At 33.2% G+C, this 25,453-nt stretch overlaps 2 protein-coding genes across 4 annotated transcripts in view; both read right to left on the reverse strand.

Moving 5' to 3' along the window:
- Positions 1-255: 255 nt before the first annotated feature.
- LOC149900228 (uncharacterized) lies at positions 256-9,269 on the reverse strand. Its single transcript, XM_090112942.1, has 13 exons — positions 8,950-9,269; positions 7,421-7,663; positions 6,303-7,315; positions 5,709-5,826; positions 5,296-5,478; positions 4,893-5,086; positions 4,457-4,623; positions 4,071-4,177; positions 3,468-3,578; positions 2,446-2,534; positions 1,903-1,987; positions 1,203-1,332; positions 256-774 (listed from the first exon to the last, which is right to left on the reverse strand). The coding sequence occupies exons 1-13, from the start codon at positions 9,114-9,116 to the stop codon at positions 748-750; spliced, it is 2,634 nt and encodes an 877-aa protein (XP_089969068.1). The 5' UTR covers positions 9,117-9,269; the 3' UTR covers positions 256-747.
- Positions 9,270-16,869: 7,600 nt separating this feature from the next.
- Positions 16,870-25,453, reverse strand: part of Su(Tpl) (Suppressor of Triplolethal) — a 58,567-nt gene continuing 49,983 nt past the window's right edge. For all 3 annotated transcript variants that reach the window (XM_090113312.1, XM_090113314.1, XM_090113313.1), the window contains one exon: positions 16,870-17,072. In XM_090113312.1, coding sequence (XP_089969438.1) covers positions 17,019-17,072 — 54 coding nt within the window. In that variant the 3' untranslated portion in view covers positions 16,870-17,018. The remainder of the gene's footprint in view (positions 17,073-25,453) is intronic.

Raw genomic sequence — 25,453 nt, forward strand, 5'->3', positions numbered from 1 at the left:
AAAACCCGTTCCTGTAGAATTTCCGGGATAAAACCTATCCTATGTCCTTTCTCGGGTATCAACATATCTCTATACCAAATTTCATGCAAATTGGTTCAGTAGTTAAGGCGTGATTAACAGACAGAGTTACTTTCGCATTTATAATATGTATTAGTATGGATATATAAATTAAAATAAGTTATATGCGTATTGTACAGTGCATTCAAATAATACAGGGAAAGTTAGTAACGAGGAATATTAAAGAATAAAATACCATTTATTTTATAATCGTTTATTATGAACATAATTCACATATACCTTTACACCTAATCTTTAATACAAAATGGAAGTGTACTTCGAAGACTTACATTTCCTTACATAATAATTGTTTCCTAAACGGTACATAGTACGCGGCTTTTGTGGTTAAATAAAAAATTATACAAAATAAAACTACCATTTCTTAATACTATATATGCAAAACATAATAACTACTAATTAACACGGGTATAGTCTAAACTTTAAGTTATTTTGGAGGGTAAAGTTTATTTTGATCAAAAAAACATTTAAAAAGTGATCACATATTCGCAATAAGCCTAATGTTGAATCACAATGTCTTTATTAATACATATATTGTTACAAAGAATGAACCTTATACAATATTAATGTTAATGTTAAAAAAATACAATTAAAGCAACTATTTCCGTTTGTGTACTTTATTATATTTTATGATTTACGTTGAAATATCTTCATCGTTTATTTGTAGCTGCTTCAGTAATATGGACGGCGCGGATTGTTCTGCAAACAAAATGAAATCATGTTACATTTTTGGTACAAATATAGCATCGTTATTCATAAAATTGTTTTCTGTTATGTACAAATGCATTGAAACATAGTCATTGCTTTATGTGGATATTGTGTACATTTTAATGTGATACTAAAATAGAAAATTGCTTGTACATATTTTAAGTAATCTACAATCAATCAAAGCAGTTGCAGTTGAGTTGTTTTAAAACGTCAATAAATGGTCTCTCTCGTTACTCATATCATTCTGTGGTAAAATTGAAATTCCAAATTGTTTCTTACCTTCTAGAAGTTATATAATATACATTAATGGTAATAATTTTTAATTTTGATGTACAAACATTATATGTGTGTTAGTTTATCCAATTTTTTTAACAAAGTAAGTAAATTATATTGTATTATATAAATTAAAGCATACTCACGAGCGGATTAGGTCGGAAGCGGTAAGCTAGCATCATGCGTTTGCGATACGCGTCAAATTCATCGTCATCAGGTGATACCGCGTCTGATGATGAAGCGCCTAAACCCATGTTCGCTACTGGTTGGTTCGCTCTGCAATAAATATATTATGATGAATTTTGTATAGAAAAAAAAAATGTTTTAACGTGATAACGTTTTTAAAATCGTTTTAGTCGGGTGACATGTTCAGAAACTTGTGTCACACCAAAACCTCACGAGCGCGATCGCAGGTATAACGAGAGAGAGACGGACCGATCTCCCGTCTCATCTCGAGCGCTGCCACCAATAAGACGTTATCACGTAAACATCTCGATCGTAAACCTACTTTACAAACAACCAATTTTTTTTATTAAAGTTACGAAGATTGCTTCGTAATTTTTTTGGAATAATATGTGTGTTTTTTTGGTATATTATCTAGGCTATTAATCTATAATTTAAAAGTGGATCGAAGCTAAGTTCACGAAATTTTTTTTTTCTTTATTATCACTCACCAGGAGGCTTCTTACAAAAGTATTAAAAGTACATAATATACACAAATTAACAAAAACCTAAACAACCTTTGTCACAATCACATTAACAAAATTATAATCACATTATCACATAACTATTTAAATAAGCTACAATAGTCAGGGTCAAACAAAGGTACAATGTGCAATGACTCACTTGTTAATAGGATCGACAATACCGGTGCCCTCCGCGCCAAGACCTTGTCCTTCATTCCAACCCAACTTTTGAAGCATTTTAAAACCTTCACAGAAAGTATTATTTTATTATATTATATACATATTGATAAATTTTAATTAATGTTTAATATTATAAAAAAAAGTCTATGAAATATGTATTTCGGCACCTTGTTATTAATAATGTTATAACTTATTGTGAAATGTGCCATTATAATAAACAAAGTCGTATTTGTTAAGACTCACAATTACTACAATTCTTGAGTAATTCTATGTGTTAAATTATGTTACGACGCAAAGGCTGAATTGATTTTGATGTAATAAGGGAGCAATACAGACATTGTTACATATTAGGCTAAGAAGCTGTTTCCAGTTTAATTGCTTTTCTTGGCAGAATGTACTAAAATCATATAGCTTCGAATGTCAAATTTAAATAATTATATATTTGACTTTAAGAAGTACTAAGGTACTGCGTATAATATATATATTTTTTTTTACGGATAAAAAAACACTCAAGGAAACTCACCAACATTGTCCTCTTTTAGTTTATACTCCTTGTAGTCGCTCAAATCTGGCTCCTTGCCACCTTTCGCTGCCGAATATTTCTCCATGAACCTGTCAACATTGAATCATTATTGAAATGAAACTTTAATGTTATTTTGTTGATGTTGCTTGTTTACTAGAAGTCACATTTATTTTTCATGTACGTTTTATGTTTCATCAAGAACAATTGTTGTACTTTTGTTAAAGAAAAAGAAAACAATTATTGTTCTCTTTTACTTTACCTCTTATTGTCACACAATTGGATCATTATTGGTGTGCCTTGTAATTGGCGTTTTTATATGTAATTTGTATAATTTATCTTAATAACAGCTGTAAGGTGCCTTTTATGAATAAAATAAAAAATAAATATTCATGTAAATATTTTGTGAGTATAAAATGTGAAAATAATGCTACATTTTTGTTAGATGTGGTCATCTCAAAGTGATGGTTCTTTTAAAATTATAATTTCTTAATTACAATATTCTTAGTATGAATATATCCAGAGCTATGAATTTGTCTGAAACATAATATTATGACTACATTTAGTATTTAGTATTTACATAGACATTTTAATTTTTAATAAAAGATTTTTTTTTGTTATCGAGAAAACTTAACTTTTAAATTTTGTAAATAAATGTATAAAAGTTCAAGTGGATATATTAAGTTCAACTTTCACATTTTATGTCCAATTTTTTTTTTGTTACATTATGTCGCAAATACGCAATTTCAAGCATTATATAAAAATCACCAGGTATATATAATGTGATTAATCACTACATAGTATAAAACAAAGTCGCTTTCTCTGTCTCTATGTCCCTTTGTATGCTTAAATCTTTAAAACTACGCAACAGATTTTGATGGGGTTTTTTTTAATAGATAGAGTGATTCAAGAGGAAGGTTTTAGTATATAATTTATTAGGTTTTAGACAAAGCGGGCGAAGCCGCGGGAGGTAAGCTAGTATTGAATATATATCTACGAGTATGAGTTAATAGATAAATACAAACTTCCTCAGTTCCTCGGGCGGCAGAAAGTCACCAATGTGATGTTTCCCGGCCGCTTGCTTCGTGAGCTCGTCCGCCCATCGCTCCGTAGCGCACATTTCTTTTGCACGCAATCTGTATGGATGGAATTATAATTATTATTTTTCCTATAAATAATTTTGTTTCTAATAATAAAAAAAAAGACGGGTTGCACTCCGGGAGTGCCGGCAGAAGTGAAAACTTGATTATTAACGTTCAGCATGTTTGATATTTTGGAATGGTATCCGTCTTACGCATGGAATATAAGGGCTAAAAAAAAAAGTCCGTCTTACGCTTTTTCGATCAGGCCACGTGTCCTGACGCGAGTTTAAGATTTTATACCCAACGCCGCTAAAGAAGTTTTCACTTCAAAAATTGTCAATAATTATGTTCTTTACATTATTTTTATTACAAAAAATGTATCCAGTATCTTAATGATAAATCAAATAATTCAGTCAGTTACTAGACCGTCTAGTAAAATAAGAATTTGACAATATAATAAGTAAAGTATGGTTCTCATAGTTACTTTATTTTATAAAAATGTATTAAAACAGATTACAATAGATGAAAAGGTTTTTATTTTATTACCTGTGCTCCCAAGTACCTTCTGATGTATCTTCATCGCTGTCATATTCATACTTGTTCTTACCAGCTGCATTCAAACGTTCTACTTCTTCTCGTTTCTTTAACATATCCTAAAGTCATTAAAAATTATTACAATTCAGTCTTATAATTATGAGGTTTTTTTTTATTATAAGTTTAATTTTTGTCTTTATGTTCACAATGGCATGACTTTGGCAAAGAAAAGATAGATCATAAATAAAATATTTTTATAGAATTAATTATTTTCAGGGTGAGGCGAGATAAAATAATAGGAGTTATGTCTCCAATTTCAACAATACTAAAAAATAAACTTCATTTTAAGGTAATTTACACACACATTTTTACATATATCTATGAATACTATATGTTACCTGATACAATAAATTCAATTTAAAATTATCTTCACATTTGGCCCAATCCTCGGGGCTCAGATTAGTTGTTCCATAGTTGGTCATAGCATACTGCATTAGCGCTGGATTGTTTTTATTAAGACTCGTCAACTTTAACCCATTCTCATCAATTTTTGCTAATTTTGCACCTGTTAATGTAAAACATATTAATGAATATAATCAATTTAATCAAGATCATAATATTATTTAATTCACACTTTGAATACATATTATAAAAATATTTTATGTATGTTTTTTTAAATGCACAGGGTAAATAAAAATGACCTTACAGAGACGAGAAAAGACCTTCAAGAGTACGAAATTGTAAATATAGTAGTTCATGATTCATTTTTCAAAATTATTTTGTATTTCAGTATAATGAACAATAAAGTGTTTAAATTAACTAAATCACACTCACCAGGTAACGCAGGAGGTAAAGTATTAGGAACCAACACTCCGGGTGGTTTAATATCAGTCACTGGTGGATCGTCTCCCCATCTGGACTTCTTTCGCTTGCGTCTTTCTCTTTTCGCCTCTGTTTCTTCATCGCTCTGTGAGCTTGTGTGTTCCGGTTTAATGTTTGAGTATGTGTTGTGTAATTCTTGGTAGTTGCTGTTTAAAGGAAAAGGGTTAATAATTTTTGGGAATCAATATATTTAGAAAGTATATAATATTTAAGAACATGTAATTCCCATTACTTATCGCAATTTTACATTAATTTCTGCAGTGTGTAATTGTTACCTTTTTTCATATAAAATATCAGCTAGTTTCACTGTTAATTATAATTTATAGCAATAAAGCAAAATAATGTTATAAAGTACCTGAACTTATCCTGAGTGTGTGGTTTGGAGTCGCTACTGTCGTCATCTTCCAAACAAAACTCAGGTTCGTATTTATCCTCCGGTTTAACCTCAGGTTTGAGCGAGCCCGGCCCTTCATGCCGTATCTTATTCACGATATTGCGAAACGACTTATACTCATTAGAGTTCGGATTATGGAGAAACCTGAAAAACACAATTCATTAATCAGCCCATGTTAATAGGTAACCAAATAAAGGATGCTTGTAATGTAAACAACCTGTAAACGATCTTGTGAATCAGTGTTTCTCAAATTATTAATAGCTAAGATAACAAAGATTAGAAAACAATGTTTCACAGATTGTTTCGTGTAAGTAAATATAAAAATGAATACAGCACGTATCCTCCGGGTACAAGACTGTTTAGAGTGGCATTACCACATATTTTGGTCTTGGGAGTGAATGGCTTTCAGGACATTTTCCCATTGGTCGCCGTTGGTGGCCACTTCGATGGCGGCTCGAAGGACGGGCGGCGGCATCCGATCTGCAGAGAAAACTGCACACCACGAGTCAACAAACGCTCTATCGGCCGCAAAGACGCACTCGGCGCGATATTACTTGTACAAAATGCGCGCACGATTCGAATACTTTCAATTAGAACAAGCAAACATATACAGTTCTCAAATGTGACAAGTTATAGAAAATTTCAGAAATCAATCAAGAGATAGACAGATTATAAATACTGAAAATTAGTGCAGGAATATGTCTGATTTACCATGGTTTGGTTTCAGAGTTTTGTTTTGGTTATACTGCGTTAATTTCATTTGAGACAGAACTTAGGTTTTTGTGTACATTCATATATTGTTAATTAAATAGATTTGTAAATCAATTGATGTCTTTGTACTGGCATTTCACAGTTTCATATATTGTTTCTATATATTATAATCAGCTTGAACATTTAATTCAATACAAAATTAAATACAAATAAAATCAGTACAAAGACTTTAAGAATGTTAGATGAGCCCTTCTTACCTTGCATAGAATTAGGTGGTGGAATATTTCCTGGCTCCATGTCTTTTGGTTGTGGGATGTGGTTTAGTTGGAGGGGTGATGGAGAAGGAATGCTCTGAAGTTTCATAGGTTCGGGTGGTGGAATGCTACCCGCTTCTAACGGTTTTGGTTCAGGGATGCCTTGTAGAGAGTTTCCAGACATGTTATTTGGTGGCATCATATTGGGAGGCATAAAGGGCATAGGTGGTCCATTACCATTTGGTCCCCCTGGCCCAAAGTTAGGTCCATTTGGACCGAAAGGAGGCCTTGGTCCCATGAATGGCATGTTATTTTGATTATTATTATCTCCCATAGAGTTAGGAGGCATCATAGAATTTGGTGGTAACATTGAATTTGGTGGCCCATTGGGTCTCATCATTTGTGGATTAGGGAATGGTGGGAAGAACGGAGGCATTGGACCATTCGGCCTTGGACCGCACATGTTTGGTCTACACATATTAGGTGGCATTGGACCACATGGACCACCTGGACCATTTGGACCCATGAAATTAGGTGGCATTGGGAAGTTCGGTGGCCTACCCATGAATGGAGGCATACCACCTCTACCCATCATAGGCCCAGGACCCATATTAGGACCATTGTTGGGCATTGGGCCATTTCCCCCAGGACCCATGAATCTATTTCCCATAGGACCAAGACCCATAGGACCAGGGCCATGGCCCATCATTCCAGGCCCCATTGGCCCAAAACCCATAGGGCCAAGGCCCATAGGCCCTGGTGGCATCATACTAGAATCAGGTAGAGGTGAACTACTAGACTGATTATTATGTTCTGAATCATTTGGATCATTAGAATCATCATTGTTCCATTGGTTATTAGTAGGAGATGGAGGTTCGGGAGGCATAACAGGTATCTGCATAAGGGAAGGTATGTTTTTATGATCTATGACTTTCTTCCTGTCTTCAATAACTGGTGTAGTGGGACTGTGCGATCGGTTCTTTCCTCTATCGCCCCATCGTCTTTGTCTGTCTCTACTGAAAGTGAAGAAAAAAATAAGCATTTAGTTTAAGAGTAATAAGTTGATGTTATATTTATTATTTATATACATGAAGCATTTCAAATTGTCAAATTTATAATACCTAGACTTCCTATCATTGTTATTGCCTTGATTGTCATTGGATCCATGATCATCCAATCTTTGAGCCTCAGATTTAGCTTCAATTTTATTCTTTTTTTCAGCCTCAATAACTTCCTGCCTTTCTTTTTGTTCCTTTTCTTCTTTCTCTCTGTTCTGCTTTTCAATAAGAGCCTTATACTGACTCATAAAGCTACCATCGTTTGAAAAAATATTGTTAGACCCTTGTTCTTCTTTGGCACTTGGACTGTATAGAATAAACAACTATATTTAATGACCATTTACGGTGTTCAAGATGTTTACTGTGGAGGAAGGAAGGTGGAATTCCTCCATCGAAAAAGGGAGGATCCTCGACCAGTCTACTCGACTGGCCGGCCGTGAAGGCCCCAATGGATGATGTCGGAAAGTTGTATATATAGCTCTGTAGCGAAAACATGTCGCTTGCGCGATTCAGAGCGAGGTGTCGCTACAGGACTCCCCTCCGAGACCGGAGGTCGTATAGTACGAGTTGCCTTGCCAGTGCCAGGTATGTTCCAGTGAGTCGGAACAGGAAGCCGCTAGTTCACGGTGAGTCGGAACTGAGTGCGGTGATGCTGCATGTAATGCTCCAGTGAGTCGGAGTGTGCAGTGAGGATGGCTGTGGAGCTGACCAAGCATGCGCGATCGCACATGGTAGTGGACAGGACTCCATTTGAAGCCGAGTGCGCTGGCTGGCGGGCGGTGATCGTAGGCGGGGAAGGGATAGGTGAGCATGGACATCATGGATGGACAGAAGGAGTTGTGAACTGTCAGGGGTCACCACTGTGGGGGAAGGAAGGTGGAATTCCTCCATCGAAAAAGGGAGGATCCTCGACCAGTCTACTCGACTGGCCGGCCGTGAAGGCCCCAATGGATGATGTCGGAAAGTTGTATATATAGCTCTGTAGCGAAAACATGTCGCTTGCGCGATTCAGAGCGAGGTGTCGCTACATTTACAATTTCAACAAAAATTTACAGTTAAAAGATTATAACACTAATCAGTAGAAATTGATTACCAAAACTTGATGTTAACTAAATGATTTAAATCACTCAGAAACTTATAAATACTACAATTACTAGTTATATAGCAAACTATTATATTGCAATGTGATCTGCTTAGTGCATCCGCTCTACCAAAAATGAAAAAATTTAGTGTATAGTAATAGCTCACTATTAACTATTAATATATGTAACAGAAAATGATGATGCGTGTAGAAAAACATTCTATTGTATTTATTTAATATTTTCTGCATATGGATTTGCAACTTTCCAATTAAATACTCGACTAAACATTAGCTTTCTAATTATTACCTATCAAGTAAATTAATTATATGGGCCTGAACCGTAAGATATGGTAAAGATGCAAATACAGAAATGTGATAAAAATCGAACGTAACACACTTATAGGTTAACGGTTATTTACGGAGGATCAGATAAAAACGACAAGCGGTAAGGCATATCTGGGGAGTGTATAGATTAGCTGTACTGTGTACATGTTGTGATTCAAATTCTTACTTTATTAATTTAGCCTGGGCCGCTAAAGCAGCGGCTTGCTTCTGAGCTTCTAGCTTTGCTTGAATCTCCATCTTCTTTCTCTCTATAATTTGTTCTTGCTTGGACATTTGCGCCCATCTTGTGCTTAACGCTGATGATTTGTTTTTACCGTCTTTAAAATGTATCATGATTGTATAATGAAAGATTTATTCAAGCAACGTTGAGATTAAACACTTATTGAAGTAATTACATAAAATACTTAAACTTTTAATATTATTATAGAAACAAGCTATTCGCCATTGCTGCTATATTCAAAAGTCAATGTGAATTGTGACGTAGGTATTTGGTTTATGGTTATTGGACATTGGTCGTGATTATAATCCGCCACCAAAGGAGTCCCACGGGCCACGGTGAAGCATAAAAGCTTGAATTTTGAAATGACAAGTGACAAGTCAGCGATTTTGCAGAAAAAAGCCATGTTGCCACCCTTTCACCACCTTTCACTGTGATTTGAACCCAAGAAGCTTAGGTATATCTAATACACTGGAGATTTCAGTAATAACATTAACTTGTAAAAAAAAAATATGACGTTGAATGACGCCTGTATGTTTTTTTATCTCTTTCACACCTAACTTGGCAAGTAGGTATGAAAGGGATAAAAAACATATAGGCGTCATTCAAGGTCATATTTTCTTGTTACAAGTTAATGTTCATACTGAAATCTCCAGTGTATTAGATAAAAGCTTCTTGTTTGAACCCTATTAAAACTTAACCAAAAAATGTGTTCTGAATTCTGACTGATTGCATTAAAATTATTCAAATAAATGTGAACCAAAGCTAATTACTTTATGGGTGCTAATCAAGCAATCCAAACAACAATAAAAATTGTTTTCTTTTTTTAAATACTTAAACCACAGACAAACTTCCGTACCCAGCACATTTGTGATTATTTAATCAACATTTTGATACCTCTTACTCCAACTCTGGTAAGAATTCTGGGCAAATTAAATAATTTTGGTAACATTATATTTTTACCTGCGAACATCCTGCGAAGTTAGCGCCGGCCGCGCCTACGGGTACGGGACTCCTTTCCTAGCGCACTCCCACCTAAAGTACTTTATGGTTGTAACAGATTAAAATTATGATCATATACAGATACAATAATAATACAGAGACAACGATAAAACCATAGATATAAAATCAATTATTTTTGTTGTCGCGGTACATCTCGGAGCAATTAACAAGGCTTGATAATTGCTCCGAGCGGTACATAATTAAAAATAAATGTAATAAATCCAAAATCAGCAGTAGATTAATCTACGATTTTTTATCATTATGTTAGTCGACGACCGAGTTAAACGACCATTTATTTTTTAGTATACATTAATTATTAAGAACAAGTAACGAACTATTTTAATTTCAATGAATGATCATGATATTCAGGAGGGCTATAGATGTGAAGAGTTATACGATTTCCACTCCAAATAAATAATTTAATTTTGTTTCAATTATTTCATATAAAAAATTACTCCTTTATTTTTTGTTTTTTAATAAAATGATTACTAAAATACTTAGATCATTAAGTACTTTTGTTTTAGTTACTTAATGATCTAAGCTAAAATATGACCTCGATACAAGGTCTTGACATTTTATATCGATAAAATAAGATCGAGGTAGGTATCAATCAGGACATGGTCGGCCGGAAGTAATAAATGTAGATTTCGTGAGCAAATCACTATACATAATTATTATGAATTTATATTCAGAGAATACACCTCGGCTAATGCACTTTCACTTTAGCAACGCACTTTCATTGACAATAGATATTTCGTTCTGGTTCATAATAATATGAGAATACTGGTTTCTTACGTGTGCGAGCTACTTATTTCATGGACAAAAGAATACTCCTAAATAATTTTATGGTTAAACTAGCGGACCGCCCCGGCTTCGCCCGTGGTACATATTTACGTTTTCTCTACATAAAAACCATCCTTGTACTTACTTCAAGGAATATAATAAAAAAAGAATTATCGAAATCGGTTCAGCCGTTCTCGAGTTATGCGCTTACCAACACATTTTGCGATTCATTTTTATATATAAGATAATATACTTCTGGAATTGTATTACAAGAATAAGTTGTTGCACTCTATACCTATTATAAGTATTTTCAGTGAAATCGGGTCTCTGGTTTTTGTATCAAAATTAAAACACACTTACATATTCATTCCAGTCCCATATTATTAATAGGATCCAATACAAATAATTTCAATAGGAATAATAGTACCTATGTTATATGTAGGAAAAGAAGTTTTTGCTTGAAAAATATGTCAGTGCGAGGATTATTATGTTGATGTGTGCTTGCAACTTCAAAATAAAACATCCGAAATCTTTGCATATTATTCTTTTTATATTTTTTTTTCATCAGTTTAAATGGAAAATACAATTTCATTTATTTATAATGTTGTCATTTATTTATTGTAAACAAATATATTATAAAAGATTTACATATTACTATCAAAACAAAATATTCACAAAATGGCAGACTAACTAAACACTTAACTCAGCTGTTTTTTCAAGCATGCTAACAATTGCATCGTTTTGAGCTAAACAAGAAAGAGAAAGTTTGGCACTGATCCCATAATCGAAAATAAAATGAAGATGGCAATAAATGCATATTGCAGCAACACTATCCGACATTTGCATCTGATAGTTAGTCTGTTTCTCCAGATTTAGAATAGGTACCTTTTATAACAATACTCTACACAACTTCCCTTCAGCTGTACTTGTTGCATATCTTTAGTGACCAGCGCACGGTTCGGTGCACGCCGCTGCGCTAAAGCCAATTCTCTGAAGGGCAATGCCAGAGAGCCTACATTTGACTATTGCTTTTGTGGTAACTTGATGATTGTAATTAACTAATCGCTGCCTCATTAAAATCGAAATTTATAATGACTTAATTAAAAAAAAACAACAAACTCTTGTTCCTTTCATAACAATACAAATTCCATTGAATGGATTAAATTAACTCAATTTATACATTCAAACAATTCATCAATCTAATCAAAAAATAAAAAAGTACCTCTTCTCATTTCTGCATTACCCTGCCTTAACAAAATTATATTATACAATTAGACAGTTGGCGAAACAAATAATAAAGCAATGGAAGAGGACGTGAGCAAAGAAATCACATAATACAAAAGGAACACTCGATACCGATTTCACTTTACGTGTGTTCTGAATCGAGCACGCGCAATGATTTCCGAGTAGCGAAGAAACAGGTCCCTTCCACTGTTACATGAAATGCCGAAAAGAAAATAGTATAATTGATAAATTGTACCTATACTTTGTTTATAATCTAATTTTTTTTTACATTTTAATAATTTAAAAAACAACCAGCACTTGGTCGAGAAATTTATATCGTTTTTTTTTGTGTATTTTATATTTTGATGAAATATTTAAAAGCTAATTAACGTGAGCCGATGTCAGGATTTCATAGCTTGTCGTCGTTCGCTCGAACCGGCTGGCAAGTGTCGGTGTCCGAGCTATAAACACTATACACAATAACACTAGCGTACCGCAGTCCACATCTGACTCATATAACGCACTGATATCTCGAGGGGCACAAGGAATATCGCAGCATTGTTACGACCGCCGCCGTCGGGACTCGGCCTCGTATAATCCGTATTTCCCCGCTCATATACTATATATTTAATTAAAAAATAAACGCTACGATTACATCCCTTAACATTTCTAAACGTCTAATTCGTACTCTATTTACATTGACATAATACATAGTATTTAAATTGTTCGGTAAATCGACAGTCTTGCGATAACGCCGTTGGCCTGTCTCGACGGCGGCTAATCTTCTCTTTTTCTGTACAGCAAATTTACAATAACGTTCGATCAGAATACGCAAACTCAATGATCTATATCTAAACAAATTATGTAATTAAATGATATTCACGCATCGCCCGCCTTTAAGCCGCTATAATATCAGCTATGTTAAGTATAACAGTGTTAAGTTTGCACATGACAAAGTAGCCACGGTTACGTGTGTCGCGCACTAAATATAAATACATAATAAATAAAATAGGCCATTTTTCATTGTAATGATCATAAATGGGGTTAACACAACCAGATTGACGCCACGGTCTACTTAATCAATTAAAGAACATAATATAAGATGATGTTATATTAAATAATAATAATAATAATATACAAGTGGCGAGTTTGTCATGCCGCAAAGAACGATACATGTTTGGGAATTAGTAATTCTAATTTATCACTAACTAGGATTTAATAAAAAGATGACGTTACTAGACTCTAAATATCGCCTACTCTGTACAATGGACTATGATATTTCATAGATATTCAATTGGTATAAACATGACAAAATACAAATATATATCTGTCCAACCTTTCTAATAACTTAATAGGTAACAATTGAGTGAATTTGACACTTACTCCCTTTGTGACAGCTTATTATTAAATTCATAAAAGGGATATAATTTCTCTCATAAAATTTGTATTATCTGGTCTGCATACTGTGTATGTGTCGGTTATTTTGATGCACTTCGCTTAGTCTATGACGCATGACGTCACTATTATAAAAAACAAAGATGTGAAAGGTGTAAAGTGCATCAATGAACAGTGCATGGGTTGTCAGCAAAATGGAATGCATAATCACAACATCCACTTCATTCATAACAAGTTAACGTATAAGAGATACCTCCACGTGAAACAAAATGTACTAGTTAATATAATTATTATCTGTAGTAATCTATTATAAGATACAAAAAAAACAAACGACACTGCTTAAACTACTGGTAACAATAACATTTTAAAACGGTGTTGTTCGTGTTGGATTTTTTTTTATTTTGCCAAATATGAAAGAAATTAAAATGTGATGTGTGAGCTACATGAGAATTAGTATAGAGAAGAAAGCGCGGACAGACCGAAATGTCGTTAAACTTAGCGATAGTACTAAATAATATAAATAATGAGGAGTAATGAAATAAAAATAATAAATTTCGAAATGTAATGGTTATTATCTAATATCATGATCGAATTGAGCATTTTCATGAGTAATTTAAGGAGATAACAAACGTGTGAGCAAACAAAGGGACACTTACGCGAGAATTGACCAGAGAACTTGACGTTAGTTGACATTTTACGTACGATTCAATTGACCATTATAATGTTAATTATTTTGGGTTAAAACCAAGAACCAAACTATACAAACACTCGACAATATTTTATATGACGGAAGAACTAAAAATAGAATCATATTTTTGACAATTTTGTAAGAGGAAGACGAGATATGGAATTTTGAAATGAAATAAATTTGCATGATAACACATATTCCCACATTCTAGGAACTTTAATAAAAATCGGTAAATTAAATAAATACTATCGAGTGTCCGTATAGTTTCCAGTTTTAACCGTGCAGTGAAAATGAAATAGCAACGTCGTTTGACACAATAATTGACAAAAACTAACCGAAACAACAGCATCCATAACAATCATATACTTAAAATATTATGTTTCCATTATGCTATTCATAAATATATATTTAATTATAACAAATCAATAGATATATACAGTGAATGGAAACAATTTGATGTGAAATTTATTAAACAGTGTTTCTATTTCATCCATTGAAATAAAGTGAATAATTGGCGCAAATTCATTAGCGATTGTTAAGTTATTTCAAAACAAATTGCAACGAGTCGTTAATTAACCAAAGCGACGGTAAATACTTCACGCGAAATTGCTAATAATTGATTCAGGGATTAAAGTAATCATCACTTAACGCTAAATCATTTTCAAATATGGACGTTAGAATCAGGACAATGTACGTAAGACGGTTTGCTAACACTCGGCTCATTTTAATTGTAATCATTCGTGTTTATTAGCGTGAAATAAAATTTTAGCAATTCATAAGATTTTTAAAGGTTTGTATAGAATATAATGCATTAAAACCGATAGTTAGTGTTTTTGTGTATCAGTGAAAATGAGCCCGAGCGAAGACTAAAATAACTACGTTTTATTGTGTTTTGGAGGGTTATCCGAAAAGGACCAGATTTCCTTAAGTCTAGTGGATGTCCAACACTGGCCGGTTGCTAACTTTCAAGACGTTCGTAGCAATTAAAAACTAATTTATTATGTAAAATGTATTTATAATTTGGCAAATATCTATGACCACTTTAACATAACAGCATCGTCGCGTTGTCGCCGCGAGTTATTTAACACTAGCCGAGTTCTCGATCATCGAATGAGTAACTTTGTGACGGTCACGAGTTTTTAAAGCTTATATACACGATCTCAACACGACGACGACGCGACGCTCATTACGGAACAAATATAATATATTAATTATTTTATTTTATAAGAAAGAAAGAAAAAAAAAAACTGAAAGAATATTACACTACCCATAGTAAAATTTAACAAGAACATGATAAATCTTTATATAATGTACTATATACAACATGCAAGCGGGGCAAGACGCATACATTGAACGTCCAACGTTAAAATATTGGATGGATTTGTAAGCGAAGGGACGATCGCGATCGACGGAGTCGCGAGTGCAAAATAATTGGTTTTAAAGGCATTCAGTCCTTTAAATTGACATTTACAATTGAAATCATTTTTTGTATCCATCCATAGCGCACCCAATATTCCTTACATTATTTTATTGACGAAGCCAGTCAGAGACGAACGACCGGCACATATTTCATTGGTTTATGTCGCGATTCATCTCTGACTAGGTCCGTTAACAGATTGAAGAATACTAAACAAATTGGCAAACCATAGCTGAATTTTGGACAACAATAACGAGACGGCAATATTTGACGAATGGAATTAAACTTGGACGAACAAACTACTATTGGACTATTATGTACTTAATTAATCACATTAAATATAGTACTTTCAGTATTTACACTATTAAAAATTAAATGAGATAAAAAATGAAATTAATCTTCTATATAGTGATGAAATGTCGCTTGCAATTGTCAACTACGCTAACAACAAGAGCAAATAACGTTAAAATATAAACAGTGACCTCGCTTTATATTTCCACTTTCATCACGCTCGTGAGACTTAAGTTCTTCTATGACTAAGTAGAAAGATAACAGCTACGGAAAAATAATGTTCGATATATATTAAATACAGTTAATGTCCGAAAATATGTAATATTATAATTAAGCTAGGTTTCTCTTATAAATGTTCTTTTTCATAAAATTCGTAGTGGGCCCTCATGTCCGGTATACTGCGGAGACGCTCCGTTCCGTTCGCGTCTCGATAGTCGTCTCCGAATTAACTCTCTACGTCAGTTAAAATAATGGAAGAACTCTTCAACTTAAAATAATACGCCGCAATATCATAATATATGAAATTTACATTAATTACAATTTTACATCGCGCTCACCGCACACTAACCCAAATCGGCAGGACACAATATGTGTGTGTATGAAAAATTTTGGTCGCGACGTTCCGCTCGCTAATCGTAAAAACCGCATCGAGCATCACACCGAGTCGGTTAAGGCAGCATCAATAGGAAACATGTAAAACGACTCCCCTCTAACCAATATTTGAATATACACACATTTACAATACTGCAATTTGGCTTGACGTATAAAAACTCTGCCACTCGGGAGATACGTACAAAACTTGTAAATATATACATAACATCGGGAACGGGTCGCCCGGGGTGTTTGTGGTGAAAAAAAGAGAAAAAAATCGGTTCGCAGAAGGCAGTTTTTTTCCTTTGAAGTGAAAACTTCTTTAGCGGCGTTGAGCACTTTTTCTGTAATGGTATAAAATCTTAAACTCGCGTCAGGACACGTGACCTGATCGAAAAAGCGTAAGACGGATACCATTCCAAAATATCAAATATGCTCAACGTTAATAATCAAGTTTTCACTTCTGCCGGCACTCCCGGAGTGCAACCCGTCTTTTTTTTCTTTTTTTGTGTAGTTCCTCGGCGTTTTCTCGCTGGAGACGGGTGTAAAGGTGATATAAATAGTCCAATACAGTGTGAAGGCGCGTCGGCACTAGAGGCAGCGGGCGGGCGGCGGCTTGCCCGAGTGTCAGTACGCTTGCGTCGTGCTCGCCGCGGACACGCGCTCCGGCTTCAGGTTGCGCTGGAACAAACACGTTAATATTCAATTATACATACATTTTATTTAATACTAGCGGTCCGCCCCGGCTTCGCCCGTGGTACATATTTCGCAATAAAAGGTAGCCTATGTCCTTTCTCGGGTATCAAACTATCTGCATACCAAATTTCATGCAAATTGGTTCAGTAGTTTAGGCGTGATTGAGTAAAAGACAGACAGACAGAGTTACTTTCGCATTTATAATATAGTATGGATACATCCTGGGTTGGATTCAACTCTTTCAAACAAAAACGACTGAACAGATTTTGATGATTCTTTGCAGTGTTACAGCCTATGTACAAGAAAGAAAGAAGAAGTAGTTTCCTTCGTGGGTGAAAGCTTTTTTAATTCACATCAGCTTTACCTTCAGACCATTCCAATTATATATTTTGGTCTGTTTTTTTACATTAATGCAAAAACACATAATTTGATATTTATTACGACTTGAAGACAAGCCCCTTCCTAATAAATAAAAATAAATATCTTGCCTTCCTAAAGAGTTTTACTTCAGAACCACCAACCACGTTTATATTTTTTTTGTAACTATTGTCTATAGTCTATCACTAGAGAGGACAAAATTATATGAAGGAAGGAATGCTAAAATAAACAATTCATGCTTTATTCATTCATTTCATTTTCCTACAACATCATAGCCTAAATTAAATGAACAAGTATTTACACATTTGTCCAAACTCGATATTATATAGAAGAGAAATACAAATTGTGTTGATATAGTAATATCTCACACACAATAAAACTACTCATTCATTTCTATGACGTAGGTTTTTTTATAAACTAAGGGTTCATGCGGACATGCATTCATGCTGTGTCGAGATTTAAATTGTGCAATAGAATAAAACGTAATAAAATAATACCGAAGTTATATAATATAATAAACGTATATTTTACGTCAATGACCATCTGTGTTGATATAAAAAATATATTAGTTTAATTTGAATATAATTGAACTTTGTCTTTACATAATATGTTACCAACCACTGGCTTATCAGCTCGAATTCACGTGGATAAATAAAATGTGTTCATATCTTTATAACACTATTCAGAGATTGTGTTAGTAAATACAGGTGTTTTATTAAATACAAAGTCAGTATTAAGCAGTATTATATGAACTTCTGTATATTATTTACTTTTTGTACATTATAGCCATATATTAGATTGATTTCTCGAGAATTCTAGAGTTTAAATACAATTATATATATGTACTACATATTATTACTTCGTGTTAAAAATGTTCATGCTAATTTATAAAGATTAAACTTTGTTTTATTTATTTCGTATGTAAATTGTGTGATAATTATAAAGGTACATAATATACACGTAATACATTTATATTAGACATTTATACGTTGTTTAGAATAATATAAAATGCTATAAAAACGATATCACACTGATACTAAAAGGGTTAAAATGATCTACCTATGTTCTACTTTATCCATCTTCCACGTACAATACTTACTGGCAAGTCGCCGTAGTCCGATAAATGTGATAGAGACTTGAAAATTAAGATTAGGTAATACAGTGTACGGTTTTTTTGCGATATTTTTTTTAATAAAAAGAAGATCTATGAATAAATTTCGTTATTACGTATCTAAGTGGTCGTTTTTTATAATATTTACGAGTCGTTTTGTTTTGTTTGAATTTACTTTACATTAATTAATGGTTTTTTGTACCTACACATGTTCCATTTGAAATGGATTGGAGAAACAAAAATACAACCTATAAGATAAATTATTTAGCTTCATTCTTAGAACGTTTAAATACGGCTTTTTATTGCTAAATATTTTTTTATAGTAGCTTAAGTATTTGACTATAGATTTTTTAACTTTGATAAGTAGGTAACAAAACTATATAAAATTCAAACAAAGTAACGTGCTGGCCACGGACAATTCGCTATAGCGAAAATTCGCGCGGCGCGACTGGCGGCGCGTCTTGCGAATGAATCAAATGTATGGAAATGTACTGGGCATGCCACGCGCAGCAGCGACCAGCGAGACGACCGGCGAATTTCCCCGAGCGAATCGCGCGGCACGACTAGCGATCGAAACAAATGTATGAGTTATTACGGCGCAGGCCACGGAGTCGAGCGGCAGACGCGGCGACTACTCCCGGAGCGAACTTAATTTAAAATAGTTTGTTTTTTTTTCGCGAAAATGGAGACGGAAGCTTTTATTGCAGAAATTCTAGCTAGACCAGCTATTTGGAAGTCTAGCCACCCGCAACATAATTTTTCATCATGCCTATATTTTTCATATTTTTGGTGGAATTCTCCGTCTGTAACACGATTTCTATTTAATTCGTGTACTCCACTATATCTTCCAAACATTAAATCTTGAGCAAAAAAGCTGCTACTCTCCAAACAACGTCGAGCTAACTTTGATAAAGCCATCTCGTCTCCTCGTCTACACTGGTCGCGGCGGCGAACGCAACTGCCCGTGGCATGCTTACCGCGCCGCGCGAATTGCCGCGCCGCCCGTCGCGCCGTCGGTCGCGCCGCCGGTGTCCGTGGCCAAGGTGTTACGCTACCGATTTTAATGTAACTTTGACTGTACTGTGAAGATGATTTATTTTTTAAATTTCCGCCGATGAATCTAACAGACCATTTCCCTTTATTATAGACCATCTTATCGATCATACACCATCGTATTTAGCTAACTGACGTACATATAAACGACAAGAGTCACAATCGCTTATTAAACCCTCGTCTGTCGGAACACAGATCTGAGCCAAAAATTTTGTACCAGTTGTCTGTCGTGGCACAGATCTGTGCCAAATCATCGCCGGTTGGAAATTAGCTCATTGTAACGCAAATTTAGTTCAAATCTGCATAAACGACTATTTAGTTGATAGCTTATGAATTACTGAATATTTAAAGTCCATCAATTAATAATTTGACCGATAAATATTCGAAATATAACAGTAATTATGTCATACTTTAGTCGAGTAACTTTTAAATTTTAAAGTTTTATAAAATTGTAAAATTTTGCGGAAAGTTGATAAACGGTAAGTATTTATTGTTCTTTTTATTATTATTCACTATATATCCTAATGTTTATGTGCCGAAATAATGAAAATTACCAATAATTATACCACAAATAATGGCTCCAAATATGTATCTACCATTTAACTGTACGTTGCTTAGTTTTTGACCCCTGGTTAATCGTATTTTATTTTTAATATTGTATTTGTTTTTTACATCATTTTACAAGAAATTTTATGAAGATTTTTATTATATAATTCAAAATTTGATACTGTGTTCCATTTTAGAGATATTTCGTTTTCAATTCAGAACCGACAATAATTTCCCCGTAAAATCCGCGTACAGGATGTTCGCATATTGTATGAAATTGAAAAATTTAATTGATCGTCTTCAATTAAATTTTTCAATTTCATACAATATAAAATGTACATTTAGTTAATATGTTTTGTTTATATTGATAGATATCGTTTTTGTGGTATTTATTGTCCTCAGGTTTAAAACGATATAATCAACTATAAAAATTATAGTCCGTAACCTCTCTGGAATTCTTTTAATTTTAGTATATTATGGTTAAAAGTGTATATATTCTGGAAAAATAGTAAAAAATAAACCTACATCGGGAACAATGGTTTTCACTATGACCTATATATAGGACAAAGTGACTATGTTACTATGTAATTTGTGTAGGACAAACTGGAAAAGAAATTTAACACATTAATAATTGTACAACATATTCTTACCTTCATACAAATTGCAACATATTATTTTTTATTGTGGAACCATAATTATGTTTCTGAAAAAATAAAAAACCGGCCAAGTGCGAGTCGGACTCGCGCACCGAGGGCTTCGTACAAACTTATTTTTTTAATTATGCTGTAGGAAGGCTGTAGGCATCTTTTAATTCATATTTTAGAATTCTTTATCTGTGCTATAAGACGTTGCTATTTAACAAATTTCAAGACTGTTCACGGAAAGTAAGTTTTTATAACCTTGCAAATGTCGAAAATTACGAAAATTTGCAGCATAAACGGTTGTATCTTTTGATTGCGTTGGCATATATGTTTGATTAACTGTTTTTATTTTGTTTTTCTGTCGTCTCACAATTTCAAAATGAACGACAACACGGGAGTTGTCATTTATCTCTATTTTTGAAACCCAGATAGTCCAAAGATGTCATCACACACATATTTTGGGGTTATTTCTTTAAAACTGGAAGAATGTTTTTTTAGAGTTTTGAACCTCAATACGATTCGTGCTTCAAGGACTCCGAACAAACCTACTTTTTATTATGTTTTAACTTTAAAATTTATGTTTTTAGTGAATTTTTCTTTATCTATGCTGTAATACCTTGCTTTTAACCAAGTCCACTTAACTTTTGACCCGTAGGTTTTGATTCCTTTGCTAGTAGGTTTTCAGAATATGCCGCATATGAATATTATTTCTTCTGATTGCATAGCTTAAATGTATTATAAATCTGAGTTTTTAATGTGAATATGTATATGTAAGTTGAAATTATTATTATTTTTTTATAAAGTGTAATTAAAAAATCATGTTATTTGCGATTATTCTTATATCTGTTTTATAAAACATTGCTTTTTACCAAATTTAAAGATTTTATGTACTTGGGAAGTACCCTGTCGGTTTTGATTCTCTTGCAAATGTCAAAATTTGCTACAAATTGCAGCATTAACGGCTGCATCCCAAAGGGTTTGGTTTTTAAGGGTCCAGAACCCTAATAGGATCACGTCTGTCCATCCCATCTGCCCATCTGTCTGTCAAGACTCAAGACCCATTTTGACCCAAGACAGGAACGCGTGATGTGACATAAAACTGAAATTTATATTGATTACTTGAGTCGATTGAAGCTGTGAAAAAATCAAACTTATAAACCAACGCAATCAAAAGATAAAGCCGTTTATTAACTCAGACCCCGGAATCACAGACACAATAGAAAATCTATTGTATCGTGGACCGATCGGGCCGTTCGGGGCTCAATGGGTTATGCTGCAAATTTCGACATTCGCAAGGGAATCGACACCTACAGGGTACTTTCCGTGTACGTTTTGAAATTGGGGTAAAATAAGGTCTTATAGCGCAGATTGAGGAATAATTTCGAAAAACATAAAATTTTGGAGTTACAACATAATAAAAAATTGGTTTGTTCGGAGCCCTCGGTGTGCGAGTCCGACTCTCACTTGGCCGGTTTTTTATTCTTATGTACTATATGTAGTACATTCGTAGGCAGAATGTTAAAGATGTAGATCGCTGTCTGAAGAAGATTATTTTTTTTTTGCATTCATGACTTTAAATAGCCTTGGAACATTACTTATTTAATAAAACGAATTAAATGCATCATTTGCAGTACGCCCGCAAATATAAATCTACCCTCTCATTTTGTAAATGACTAGCGATAACAATTATTGTATTTTTGCCTTTTGGTGTCAAATCTGCTTCTATCACCCAGAAGAAGAATGCAATTTTTCTATTTGAAGATATCACATTGCTGTCTAAAACTACATAATCAATAATAACTTATTTGTTAGGTAACCCTAAAATAAACTTCCGTCGTGATATTTTAATTATCTTTCGAAAATAAAAATTTGTATTTGATAGGATAACCTTTTCCTTAACCTATTCGTAAGCATTTGAGTATCAATAAAAGAGAATTCAAATGGATCTAAACAACGATTCTTGTGGCAATGGAAGACAAGACACTCCAAGGCTTACTTTAACAATAGGACGTAACAGTATTTGAAATCAAGCAATATAACTCTGTATATTTTGTCAAATGAACAGATAATAATACTAACACGATTAGTGTTTGGGAATTTACAGCTTTTAATTCCTGATACCAGGATTCTTCATGAAATTCTACACATAACACGTCTTACTTTATTCCAATCAAAATATTTTTAAGTTTCATGCTGTTTGTGTACTATGGACTCCCTAAACTACTGAACCGATTTTAATACAATTTTACCGATTAGTTTATATCTTAATTACAATATGCTTGGAAATACTGCATGTATTGAAGTACAACCCTTTTAGCTAAACTATGTCCAAAATTTTTGTTTCCTCGGATATACAATAATGTCAACAAACATTGTAACATAACACTACTATCGAACTACACATGCAAGAAGGTCATAAAGAAATGGTTACATACGCTGTCGTTTGAAGAAACCGAACAATTACTTAAAGGACCACTGAGCTGACACACACTATAACAATATGCCTTCACTCACAAACAATGACACACACACCCAACCACACACACTCACTCACACACACACACGAGAACACACACACACACGTAAACACACACACACACACACGTAAACACACACTCACTATCACGAACACGCGTGCTGCAAACCGCAAAATAATGTACTTTGTTTTTCTTTTTTTTTATTAATTGTATTAACTTCCATTACATTAGATTATTTACCTACTTGTTAACTTCCTACTGTCCATAACATATGTATATAACCAAGAAGCGCAACTCAGGGTCCCAAGACACAAGTATTTCACTTAGTTTGGGACCCACTGTCTTACATTAATTGTAAATCATATAATGGACAAATAAATTTATTTCATTTCATTTATTTCATTTCATTTCATTTCATTTTATTTCAACTAGATTGGAGAGCGTTCATCACTTTCCTGATCACATTCAAGTGGAACCTCGTGGTAATAAATCGTCGTCTTGAGGCGGTCGTTGTGTCCGATGTATTAAAAGAAAAAATGAACAGAAGTTAACGTTATTTATGCTAAGTTGCAAATATTCCTATTTATTGGCCAATGTTGGCGTCAACACCACACATTACAACCACATGAGTATATAAATAGTACAGACACAAAAAGCTTCATAAGAATTTTTTTTTCTGTCAGTTAAGTAAAATTTATTTAAGTAAATAAAACATGTAGATGTATAATTGTTTATTTATTTTGAATCTTTAAGTTTATTGATTTTTATCCTAAACATAAGCTGTATTTTATAAAAAATATTTAAAACTCGAATTTCCGAAATTTTTGATTTATAAGTTAAATGTAACGGTTTATAATTAAGTTATGGTATAATTAAATGTAGATTTCACTTTTGTACAGCTTAGACATTTTTCTGTATGGATACAGTGACTTTCGATTTGTAGTTGGACAACATTTCATTTTATAGGTACTATATTATAATAATTAAGAGCATGAAAGAAAAAAAAGCATTTCTTCATAATGCTATTGTTACCACAAAAAATATTTTCTTAATCGCTAATTTTAAGAAAAAATAAATTAAAATTAAAATTGATGTGGAGACGTTATACATACAGACGTTAGAACAAAGTCCACCATAAGAATGAAGTCATTTAGGAATAAGACGATTTTTAAACATTAATAAAAACCTAAATATTTTAAAAAAGTAAAAATTACTGTTAGTTTTTATCTAGTTTTGATTAAAATAAAAATAAAAAAAAGTAGCAAAAATTTTTGAAATGTTCTAATTTTGGAGCAGACTGTAATGTCTGTATTTGTATGAACATATGTGGAGATCGCGTCCACTTATTTTCATGCGTAAACGATGATATTCATACTCAACTTTCTCGAATTTTTATAAAATAAACCTATGTTTTTGTTATATTCACTCAAAAGATTGTCTATTCTAGTGTGAAAATACAAAAATAAAAATCTAAAATACCTTGATATTATTTTTTTATGAGTATTTTTCTTTACAATGTCATATTTTTTCAAAATGTGTGGGAAAAAATGCTTCTAATAATTTGGAAAATCCAAAAGTGCACGCCTCATAATTTTTTTTTAATAAATATTTATTTATTATTATTTTTGTTTATTTCATAACAATTAAACCACATCGAATCAGACCCTGAAAAATGAAAGGGTTCTATTCCTGAGCATACTCAAGCGTAAGAGAAAAAAAAAGACTCGATTAGTAAAGTATTTCGGTCGCTATCGTGTTAACAAGAAAAAGGATCCGCACATACAGACACACGGACGTCCAAGACAGAACTTTTTTAAACTGTTTTTTAACTAGTTTAAATAACAAAAATGACATCAAAAATATCATGAACGTTAAAAATAGTGTTTTTTCTTAATATGTGTGTGTATGTATTATCTTACAAGTGCAATGTATGATACATAAAGACATTTTAAGTTTGAAAAATCAGATGTTTTGCGCGAAGTGACAGTAGTACCCACCTCAACGCTTCGCTTATGAGGCGTGCAATAAGTAAAATAAACACGCCAGGGAGTAAGTAAGGTAACTAATATAAAGTTTGGTTATCTAGTTAGCATCAAAATTTACAAGAGTGTCACAGGTTAAAGTTTATATCACAAATTTTAATATCGAAAAAAATCGGCA

The sequence above is a fragment of the Colias eurytheme genome, chromosome 19 (assembly GCF_061535395.1).
Source record: "Colias eurytheme isolate Ceu_HAF_F1 chromosome 19, ilColEury1 Martin Lab GWU primary, whole genome shotgun sequence".
NCBI classification, from domain to species: domain Eukaryota; kingdom Metazoa; phylum Arthropoda; class Insecta; order Lepidoptera; family Pieridae; genus Colias; species Colias eurytheme.